The sequence below is a fragment of the Thermobia domestica genome, chromosome 18 (assembly GCF_964235325.1).
Source record: "Thermobia domestica chromosome 18, izTheDome1.hap1.1, whole genome shotgun sequence".
Classification (NCBI taxonomy): domain Eukaryota; kingdom Metazoa; phylum Arthropoda; class Insecta; order Zygentoma; family Lepismatidae; genus Thermobia; species Thermobia domestica.
The window spans coordinates 126,101,891-126,114,430 of record NC_137471.1 but is presented as its reverse complement, the minus strand read 5'-3'; the positions used below and the strand labels follow the sequence as shown (position 1 = coordinate 126,114,430).

General features: G+C 36.1%; 1 protein-coding gene across 3 annotated transcripts in view; it reads right to left on the bottom strand.

Annotated features, from left to right (window-relative positions):
* The window catches only part of LOC145675691 (uncharacterized), a 211,119-nt gene that overhangs the window by 73,980 nt on the left and 124,599 nt on the right, over positions 1-12,540 (bottom strand). For 2 of the 3 annotated variants that reach the window (XM_081746293.1, XM_081746294.1), the window contains exon 6: positions 10,987-11,160. The exons of the other annotated variant lie outside the window; for it this stretch is intronic. In XM_081746293.1, coding sequence (XP_081602419.1) covers positions 10,987-11,160 — 174 coding nt within the window. The remainder of the gene's footprint in view (positions 1-10,986; positions 11,161-12,540) is intronic. 3 annotated transcript variants of the gene reach the window in all.

The window sequence follows — 12,540 nt, the reverse complement described above, 5'->3', positions numbered from 1 at the left end:
TATCCTGTGTTAATTGAATAAAAGTTACATATTGTATATGTTTTGTTTGCAATTACCTTTAGTGTGTGCTCTACGCAAATCACTACTGAAATGGTGGATATTGTATCTGACTACTATTGGTTGTTCTGTTGATGTCAGCAGGCGTGGTGAGGACGGTGGGCACCCGCAGTCGCAACCTCAATTGTAAGTTACATTGGTTTGAGATCCTATTTGGAGGTTTGCGCATTGACAGCTGTGCGGCGAATGTCCTCTTCCCACCAACTACTGGAATTCACCATAGGTAAGGCGTACCGAACAAGATTCGAACTCAGAAGGGTTATGAGAATTGGTTATCCCGAACGGGAACAGGTAAGGTTCAGACCCTTCAGGTCATAAGAAAGGCTTATCCCGAGCAGGGACAAACGAGAATCGAACCCTGCAGGTCATAAGAATGGCTATCCCGAACAGGAACAGGACCCTTCCGGTCATAATACATGAGCCCAAAAAGAACGCCAGAAAATGCCTTGGCAGGACCACGGCGCCTAGATGGACTTTATATCAATACGCGTTATCCTTCATTCTGTGTTACTAGTGTGTGATGTTTCTTATATCTTTTCGGACTTCTAAATCTTGCATATCTTGTGCTATTTCTCTGGTATCGTGGAGAGTAGCTAAGTGTTCTTCATTCAAGATATGTAGACAAAGTCCGTTAATAATAGCCTGATGCTCTAAATATGAGTCAAAACCGTGTAACAATTGGTACGGACGAAACGATTTACATTGATTTACAATCACGTTTTGAGAAAATGTTACTTTAGAACATGGTAAATTAGGTCCACTTCCTTCTTAACAACGCTTCCAAATTCTTGATCATAACTTTTACCATACCGTTAGTCTGGTGATAGTATGGGTGTACAAGATTCATTTCTATACCCAATACATTACTTAATCCCTGAAATAAGCACCAAGAAAAGCTGTTGCTCTATCTATCACTATTTTTTATAAAGATTAAACCGAAGTATAAAATTTTTGTAAAGAAAATCAGTAAAAGTAGCAGCAATCTGATCTCCAGTAGTAGCTGTAATAACATATCTCATGTTATAATCAACCGCAAAAGTACCGTACTGTACTTAGCTGCCACCAGTAGTACGTGTACCGCAGATTGGGGAAAAATTTGTTTTATTGGAAAGATTTTATTTATTTTATTTATTATTTCACTTTCCTTTAAGTTGAACTCTAACGGCTCTGATGCACATGTCAAAATTTAAACTAAGTTAAGAAACTAGCGGGTGCTACAAGCTATTGATCTATTATGTATTTCTAATACCCTGTTAATATAATTTTGTTTTAGTCTTCAAATATACTTGGTTTGAAAACTCCATTTTATAAGTATAAAAATGAAAACTTGGGTAGAGAAATCATTTCTTTTTTAATTCAGAAGAATGGTGTCCGCACTACGTACCGATAGGAAAACTACTGGGTATAACTATCCGTAAAAAGATTTAATTTATAGATTTTTGTGCTTAATTTCTTTACGAGATTATTTTGAGGACATCACAGATGGATTACATAATTGCTGCATTATTAACTGTAATTCAACAATTATTCTACTTTTTACTCCAGCGTAAATATTTTTGCCGTTCACCTTTTTTATGTTGGTTTTCAACTTCAATTCCAAAGGGGGTGCCAACATAAACAGTTGGAATGTCCCTCTAACAATGCTTCATTTTTACTGCATGGAGGGTAAGAAAGATCACATCCAAACTAGACTGTTTTCCGTTAATGTTTATACTGTTATGATGAGAGTGATAGTGTAAATCCAATCAATGTAAAAATAGCTGGTTTTAGAAGTTGCTTGTGTTTCATTAACTACATGAAACATGTTTCGAGTAAACGAAAAAAATAATGGTAATGAACTTTCGCTACTTTGAATAAGAAGCAAACACAAATGGAAACATTCATTTTATCAAATTATTTTGACACGTATGTTGTTCGTGGAACAATTAATGAGTTTAAATTGTTCGCTGTCAACGACCATCCATGAATTATGATTGACAGTACTTTAACAAAAAATTAATTTCATTTATTGGTATGTATGTTCAATGGATCAGTACTTGAGGCTAAACTAAACGCTAAACAGTTAGTAGTAGTGAATATATATACTACATTTTGATCACCACTTAACATCTTGAATTTGGTTTTATTTCACTAGTGGTCAGTTTCAACTTCAGAATCAAGATTTTCAGACCGTTTCACTCGTTGACAGTGATGATTTCAGGTGTTGGCATGGCGAAACAAAGTCAACAGGAGCAGTGAAATTTACCCGAGATATGTTTACGATTGGATTGAAAGTAGATTTCCAGTACTTTTGTAGTGCCACTTTCATCCCTAGTTTATTCAAAGTCACTACCTGAGTAAATATTTTGAAATTGCAATTGCACGTGGAGGTCGTGTTCTCTCTACAGATATACACACTGATGACAATTTATCTTCTATTTCCTGTTTTTCTTCCAGTCACAATGGTACCATTTTCCGGGAGCATTTCTGTCATTAGTGAGTTGTGGAGCAGTGTTAATTTCTGAACTCTCTGTTATTTTGTGAAGCTTATGCTTTGTGTTCAGATGATGTATTTTATTTAGAAGACGTCGTTCCAAATATTCACCGTAATTTTTTCAAGGTTTTACACAAACTATTTATATTCCAGTTCACTATTGTGTCCAAGCACAATAAAACTATTCAGTCCATTGTTTAGTAGACTAACAAAAATAGTATTGTCCATCGTTTCGATGTTCTACTGTACTCACTGAACAACGTCCTTTGATCTTGTCTACAGTGTCCACTGCTCCTTTAGTAGAACTATAAAATGTAAGCACAAAGTGTTTTCTCTGTTCTTCTGATTGTGGGTCGACGTTCTCGGTAGACAACAGCAATACTATTTTATAAATACTTTGATTAGCATATGGATCTATTTCATACAGCATAGAGTTCGTAAGAAATGCAGTACATGCCTCAAATAATGTGTTTTCTGCATCTTCTCTCTATTTCACTAAAGATAAACGACATGCTAAATTACATTCGCTCGTCCTATGGGTTAGGGTAGGATAGCGTACGTTCCGTAACGTCTTGTCATCTTTTCCTTTATATTAGAACAGATAAACTTGGGTAATCTATTTCAACATTTGTGTTGTTAACAACTAATTCAATCATGATATGTTCTTCTACAATATCTTTTTTATCCTCAGAATGCAACATAGAATTGAGTTCTATTTCAGACAGATCATTTAAATAATAATAATAATAATAATAATAATAATAATAATAATAATAATAATAACAATAATATCCTTGAAATCGGCCGCACTTCTCTATTACTGACAGAAAAGTAGAATTTTGTTCACTTGAACCAGCACATTTACGGCATAAAATTTATTTTTCAACGCTATTTAAGTGGCTTGCATTCTTTTTCTTCTTTGCCCCCATGTATTACGTTCATTCATCATTCAGAAATACCACTAAAGTCACAGAGAAGGCAGTAACACATCAAAATAAACGAACAAGGTTAGAAATGATTGTTACAAAACAGTACTATTTTTACGTAATGCGAGAGGTCGCTCACGGTGCTTATCACCGGGTTACTTTACCTCGAGGAGTCGCGCACGGTCGAAAAGACCAGTTAGTGAACAAAAGGTTTATTACGTGGAACTTATTAGAGCTTAAGGAAAACAATAAGTTTATATATGTAGGGGACGAGTTCACACGAAGGTATAGAAGGTGATAGGTAGATGGGCACAGTGACCTGTAATTTATGCAACATAACTCTTCAGCATGGTCTTTAACACTGTGACGCGACCTCTGAAGGGTTAATATCCAAAGAAGAAGCTTATGAATCATGTATGCTGTCAGTGAAAATTTCTTTATTCCAGACATGTTAGTTATGTTTAAATCCGGATATTATTACTGAGAGATGAATTGTGAAAACCATGAAAAAAAGTTTGTCACACCTAATTCCCAATTTAGCGGATAATTGAATTCTTATGTAATCAATGCACTGTGTCACAATGACCAGTTATTTTCTTTTCCAACATCATCTTCTTGTAAAGAGGTAATTATCGATTGGTGTGAGAGACACAATATTTCGTTTGAAGAAGACATATACATGCCAGAGATTATAGGTAAATCAAAGCCAATAAAGCTCGTTTCCGCCCATTTAAAGTGTATTTACTACCTGATGAACATGGATATTCAGTTCTTTATTTTCACCGTGTCATCCAGAGCCCCATAGACCGTTTATGACTTCAGTGAAAGAATCCTCAGCCAGAATAAATACAAACGTTTCCTTGGATAAGTCAATGAAACTCGCTGGAGATAAATTCGTGAGATAACAATAGAAGAGTGGAACGCCAGATGAAAAAACGTACAAAAATTTAAACAAACATATTTGCGAATGAAACCTTAATGAAGCTTTGTTACTGAATATACAGCAATAAGCTTACCGAAGGAGAGTGATAATGACTTGTCACAAGAAACCGAAGAAGAATAAAAGATGAAGAGATAATATATGCGATATGGACGGCATTTAGCCTCTATAAATATATCAAGTTACACTACGCGTATCATTATATATATATATGACAGAGAGATAATTCCGTGTGTCACAGAATCCTTTTCCTGATTAAAAGCACGCCTAAGGCATAAAATATGACACATAGACAAATACATTTTATATTGAATTGCGTGTAATATATTCAAGTTTCTGTGTACATAATTACAGTTATTTTGTTGTTATGAGGCGCAGTGACGTAACAACAGCAAAATCAGACACCATTTGCAGAAACGTGTACCGAAACCAGGAGAAAGGCTAATGTGTCCTCTGGTGTCACGAGACATAGTCGCTTAAACAGTCCAGAGACAACTGCAGACGGCCCACCATACACATTCACTAGATGTTAAAAGCAAGATGTGGTATGCTACATTTAAGAAAATAGGCAACGTCAGTGATCTCCCTAGCACAGGCAGGTCTTGACCTAGGGCGCAGACAATTCAGAAAGTGAGAGACGCCTTCATAAGAAGTCCCAAGGTGTCAGTCCGCAGAGCCTCACGTGAGTTGAAGATTCCTAAGACATCAGTTCAACCCATATTACATAAACATCTTTTCCGTGTGCACAAAGTTCAGATCGTGCAGTCCTTAGAACTACAATTCCAGTAGTTGTTATCACTTTGCTGTTGCCCTACTGTTCGAGATTGAGGAAGAGTTGAGTTGAGTTAATTTTATTTTAGCGACCCGTTCAGCAGCGAGGCTATATGAGACGTGGACCTACTGATTAACGTTTAATCCCAACCACATGAGCTCCCGCCGGGAATCGAACACGGGTCTCCCACACCAAAGGCGCGTACGCTAACCGCATAGCCACGAGGGAGCTCGAGATTGAGGAAGATGTTGACTATCTGAAACGTCTCATTTTCTCAGATCAGACCATATATTATTTGAACGGTGTTGTCGACTAACACAATGCTAGGATCTGAGGATCCGAGAATTTCCATGCTGAATTTAAGACCATCAGAGACAGGCCTAAGCTGGACGTGTTGTGTGGTTTATGCACGATAAAACCATAGGATCTTTTGTCTTCAGTGAAAAGACGATCACAGTCAACAGCTACCTTGATATGTTGCAGTTATTAGCATGGCACAGATTCAAGATTTCCGGACTTAATTATCCAACAAGATGGTGCACCACCTGATTGGGGTTAGTTGTAAGTGCCTATTTTGATACAATATTTCCGAGCAGACGGATCGAGCATGATTGTCTCATAAACTGGCATCCGAGATCACAGAACATAACACCACTAGATTTTTTTCTTTGCGGTTATGTCAAGAACAATGTTTAGCGAACACCAGTGAAACACATCGCAGCATTACGGTACAAAATCACTAAGTCACAACATCTACCCCCTCTCTAATGTTGACCAATACCTGGGTGAAATTAGAATATCTACCCGGATATGCTTGAGGCAACGAAGAGATCACATGTACATGCTTATGAATTATATAAACAAAAGTTTAAATATGTTATATGAAATTCAATACAAATTTTTATGTCTTATTTTATGCCTTATGGATGTTTGTTGTAAAAAGGGAAAGAATTCTAGGACAACCTGTATATACAGTATAACACATAAACTCTATATACATCTCTAAGGCAGAATGAAAAGCAATCAAAGTGTGCGCTTGAAATGCTTAGAGATTAATAGACCAAAGAGATGTAATGTTCTTTCAACATAAAATCGCATACGTATAAACCTACAAGTAACTAGCAATATTTTTATACCATTTCTGAAAAGTAAATAATTACAATATCACTTGTTTCAGTGAGTTTTAACATATTTATTTAAAAAATATATGCATTTCTTGGGAAACACTCAAAATTCAAGTGCACTGTTAGAAATAGATTGTATCTTTTGAAGTTAAAAAATAGTTAACTCTTATATATACTATAAATGATTCATTTTATTATTCCTTTTTATTATGAGAAAGTTAAATTTCCTTGCAAAGTCTTTTAGGATTTTGCTTAAGTTAATATTCCTAATAATTTAGATTCAATTGAGAAAATTATCAAACTGTTCAAACGTTCTTCTGAATTGATGATCTCAAATAAGTTTCGATGAATTTAAACTTGCACTCTAATAACGGTATGGTTGGAACAACTACAAATATAATTGAAGGTAAACATACTAGATTGTTAATATGGCGCCAGCAATCCTTATAGATGGGAGGATAAGATTATATTGTTAAAAACTATATCTGGACCAACAAAATTATTAGTGTCCCAGTCATTTTTATGATGATAACAACTATGTCAATTATGGTACTTGTAAGTATAAAACTGCCACATAGTTGGAAATATAATACATAATGGTTGTCCAGACCAACACAGGATTTATTAAGGTTGTTCCAACGATGTATTATGTTCTTATAACCAAACCCAAATTGCTATTGTGGTCGGTGTGCTATGATAATTACAACCATCTTTTTCGTACTGTGTTCATTATAAACATGGTTGTCGGAACATTGCCTATAGACTGATAATGTTCCTACAAACACGCTTTGATGTTGTGAGTGTGTAGCAAAAAATGAAAGTGTCAAAGCAGGCAATAACTACCTTAGGCTATCATTCGTTTGTGCTGTTGTAATATCCTTGTACCCTTCAGAACTATATAACAACTATTACTGAGAATGTGTGTGTGTTACGTTTTATATATATATATATATATATATATATATATATATATATATGCAAATATGATATATCGTATTATATTTCCTGGAATCTTCATGAAATTAATGTAAGCGCAGGGGTAAAAGTGCGGGGAAACGTGGGGATGCTGTACCATCATTTCCAGAAGATATCTGTGGCGTTCCCCACTTTGTAAAAAATTACAATGAACAAAGATAGGCACTGAGAACGGCGTGACGTCATACGTCCCCCTACCTTTCAACATTCACTTTTACCCTTGTGTGAGCGTACGAATTTCCTAACATAATTTACATGAGTTACAGACCTGTTATCTCGTATTATTGGAAGCAGTCAGGTTAAGATCTGCTCTGCCAGTTCATCATTTCATAAAAATGCAAATCTCAATTGAAAGATTTCATTTCTACTTCTGAGGGTTGTACCGTTACGCTGAAGCAGACACATTGTTAATAAAAGTGAATGGTTATGAAATACATTGATGTGATTAAAATACGTGAAGAAAAGGCAAAATCCGGAAAAAACAACTGATATGATATTCTCCACTACAAGCTCATCGAACTGTTTTTTTTTTTAACTGTGTTAATGTTCCATGACAACATTCTTCAGTTATAGTCAATGTCGTTATATCATACAAAGGTTGTCCAGGAAGTAATGAGATTGGGCCCAGAAAATAAAATTTAGTAATCCCATTGGTATAACTTGTTAAAATTCCTCGAAGTATTCTCCTTGGCTATCTACACACCGCTGCTAGAGCGATTTCTACGTAGCTTACCACTTCTTGAAGTAAATTTTCGATAATTCCTTCACAATATCCATCGTTGCCAAAACATCGTCTAAACCTCAATCTCTCAATATTCTTTGGAGGAGTTTGATGAAAATAAAATATCACCATGCACTCATCTGGGAACTGTAACGTGGCTACAGCAACGTGGAAATTTCAACTCCACCAAGTTATTACGTCACAAGGAACGCGATGTGACCCGGTGCGTTAACGTCATGGGATTTCGCACCCGATGAACTCTGTCTTGCAGGTGTTCGACAACTTCCATGTGGTAAGCCGCGTTGACAATGTTCACTTGATATAGATCTTTTTGTGTCACCCCTTTCTTGTCAAAGAAGATAACGAGCATTCTGTTGATTTTGGACTTGAACATCCTTGTCTTTTTGGGTGTTGAAACTCCTTGCTGTGCCACTCCGAACTTTGGCGATTACTTTCAGGATTGTACAGGAACGCTCATGTTTCGATGCTGCTATCACGTTGTCTAAAATGTTCAGTTTGCTCTCTACTTGTTTCAAAGTTTAACGGGAAATGACAAGTCGTTTTTCCTTTTGCACATCGAGCAATTTTGACACCAACTTCACAAAAATCTTGGGGATGTTTAAACTTTCACTAACAATTTCATGTTCCACTGTTTTGAGTAGATTCAGTTCTTCGGATATCATCTACATACTCAAATGACTGTTTTGGACCAAGGGATCCTTCACTTTCACAAAACTTTCGTCCCCACGACACGTCGAAGGACGTCCAGAGCGTGCATCGTCCTCTATGTTTTCTTGCCCTTTCTTGAAATCTCCATGCCGACAGAAAACATGGGCTCTTGAGAGAACTTGGTCCTGGTAGGCCTTCTTAATCATGGTGAATGTTTGTAAAGCAGCTTTACAAACTTGAAGCAAGTTTAATGGCGTATCGCTGCTTAAGGAAACGCTGCATTTTGAGCTTAAAAAATCTTGAGGACAATTGAAACACGGTTCGCAGAATAAGCGACCCTTAGTCTACCAGAGCTCGTAACAACTGATCTGTATAGTTGGTTAGGTAAGACCCGTCACCGGCAATCCCGTTCATGGCAAACGCATTGTTGATTAATGAAATGCCGTGTGGTGGCTACTCTCATTACTTTCGGGACAAACGCTATAAGCCAATACTCGTCTCGACTTAAAAAGATATTTCATCTGAACATGCATCCGTGATGTTCACTGCTTATTTGATTATTTTTTTAAAAATTTCAATTCGTAATATTAATATTAATATGTGTATTAATAAAAACTGTATTAAGGATAAATCCTATATTGTTGTAATTAAATAATATTTCTTGGTAGAGTACTTTAACACATACAGTTAGTTCTCGTTCAGCAGCGTAATTTCCTATTCCAAATTTCAGTACAAACAGTCGGTTTTTGTTTATTGACTGCAATAAACATGCAAGCCTAAACGAAATGGGTATATCCAAACAACTAACATGTAAGCAAATATGGTACCGTATTGGTCTAGGAATTAATTCGTGCGGTTTTTAATAAAAATTGAAGCTTTATTTCAAAAACAAAGTAAATGAATACGTTAACAAAAATATTGTCCAACGCTAGCCACTACTTTCTCCCATCTTTCAGGCAATTTACGGATTCCGTGTCGAAAGAATTCCTCATCTTTTGACGCAATCTAATCAAAGATCCATTTTTCGATATTTTCTGAAGAAGTGAACCGCTGTCCAATCAAATCGTTATTCATGCAATCGATCAAGTAGTAGTCAGACGGAGCAGTGTCTGGTGAATATCGCGGGTGGAGTAACACTTTCCATCCGACATTTTCCAAATAGGTTTTGACCGGTTTTGCGACATGTGGTCGAGCGTTATCATCTTGATAAATAAGTTTATTATGCCTGTTATTCCATTCTGGTCGTTTTCAGACCAGAGCTTGCTTCAAACGCATTAATTGTTGTCGATAGCGGTGTCCATTAATAGTTTCACCAAGTTTCAGAAGTTCATAGTACACCACACGTTTCAAATCCCACCATATATACAACATAACCTTTGCACAATGAATATCTCGTTTCGGTTGTGAAGGACCTGGTTCACCTTGCTTCACCCAGGCCTTTTTTCGTTTAGGATTCTCGTAATGAATCCACTTCTCATCACCAGTTACAATTCGATGCAAAAATCCCTTCCTTTTCTGTCTTTGAAGCAGCAATTCGCAAACGGTTTTTCTTCTTTCAACGTCTTTCTTTTCAATTCATGTGAAACCCAATAAGACATCTTTTGAATCATTCCTATGGCTTTGAGACGTTTGGAAACTGTTGTTTTCTCAACTCCAAATGCTTCTGCAAGTTCGTCCTGCGTTTGACACGAATCCTGATCAAGCAATGCTCTCAATTCTTCATCTTCAAATTCTTTTGGCTGTCCAAATTGCTTTTGGTCTTCCAAGCTGAAATCACCACCTTTAAACCGTGCAAACCACTTCTGACACGTTCGCTCAGCTAGAGCATGGTCACCAAACACTTCCACTAAAATATGATGACTTGCGGTAGCATTTTTCTTCATGTTAAAACAATGAAGAATAACTCCCCGCCAAAACACTTTATCAGGCACAAAATGCGCCATTTTCAGTTGAAGAAAAAATGTTGTTGTTTCCGCTTCAAGCAACTGACATATACTAAACAAGATGCTCAATGACAGTAGTTTTCAACGCATGTTTCGATCAACGAAACTATGGGACAATAAGCTAGTTACGCCATCTTTTGTAAAACCGCACGAATTAATTCCTAGACCAAATAGTATCTAATGGTTACGTTCTACCCTAAACAACAATAAGAACACAAAAAATAAATTGATAAGTATGTAAAGTACAAAATTCCACAGAATTATTGCCGATGGAGTTAGTACATATCGATTAAATTGTATTTTCAAATGATTACATTATAAATAATTTTCTTAACAAGTACCAGTTCAATGTTAGATATTATTGGAGTTATTACGAATAGAATTACCCTTTTAAACCTACTGGAACTGTGAAATCAACTGCCTCAATTCTGTCAGGTGTCATGAACAATGTTCCATCCAGTAGATCAGACAGCTTTGAGTGCAAAATTCCTAGCATGCCACTGTAGCTTCCATTTGGTAACTTCATGCCAAAATAATTACTTGTAGAATGCAATATTACCCTAAACAAGTAAGAATATTAAAATATTATACACACACACACACACACACACACATATATATATATATATATATATATATATATATATATATATAATCGTATCATTCCTGATTGGACTCAAATATGAAACACAAGGAAAATATTAACAATATATACAGTAGAATATGATTTTACTGATATAAATTACTTTAATGCATACGGCGTCATCCATAATTTTCAGTACTTTGCTTTAAAAATATCACTTATACATATATTTTCGTGGCAAGTTTCTTCGGTTATAGCGTTAAGTAGCAATATAATGTACACTAGAATTCGTCGTAATTTATTTGAAGGACACGATGGCTTACAAGGGGCGTATGCGAACCGTGTCAGCTAGATATTTATGAAAATTTGTACCCTGACTAATTATGAATCGCTAATCATTGTGGTGATAGTTAGTAGGTGTGGAAATATTTTGTTTGCCCGCTACGCATAATACATATACCAAGCAGTGACTAGGTAATACTGTCCCGAATTATACCCCAAACACCGCGGAAAAAAGACAGAAAACGAAATGTGTTTCCAGGTAATGTGATACCTATGAGATTGGACAAGTGACCAAGAACACAGCAGTAGTGTCACACAAGCAGTGTCGCCATTCGAAAATAAACATAATTTTTCAAATAGAACGTGTATACCATTTTATGACACTAAAACAATTTGCATAATGCACCAAAGAAAATAAGCAAAAGGTAGGTTATTAATATTGCCAAATAAGGAAGATATTAGGCTCTACAATTGAGGAGTTTCATGCAATAAAGGTATAAGTCTGAAACATGCAGTTGCAGAAAAACGAGGTTGAAAATTTAAGTAGTTTTTTCTTACATGAAACAATGTAATATGCAGCATTTTATTCCGATATTAAATAGAAATGTTAACAGGAGGTTAAACAAGCATGGCAAAAGCCACAAATTCGTTTGATGCAATAAGGGCATAAACTCGTTTACGCCCTTATTATATCAAACTTCTCAATTGAGAAATTATGGAATCCGTACAGAGAAACGAACAAATGTACAACAACAAGACTGCAGAAGGAACAAAATTACAGTAAACTACAGCATACACAGCATCTAGTGACTTGCTGGCTTGATACAAGAATCACCCACAAATTGCACATGTTAGAAAACCGTAGGGTGACTCCCATGTGGCATAATGCGGAAATGTAACAGCAAGTCTTCAATTAGCGCGGCAATTCAATGGCGTTTGTGGAATCGATGTGTCGAAGTGTTCTCGGGAGCTATAAAACGAACTGTCTTGGGGTTGTAACACTGCATAAATACCTGTATGCCTTCCAGATCAGAGAAACGACTTTGAAGCACCTGAAAATAGTACGATAAAGCTG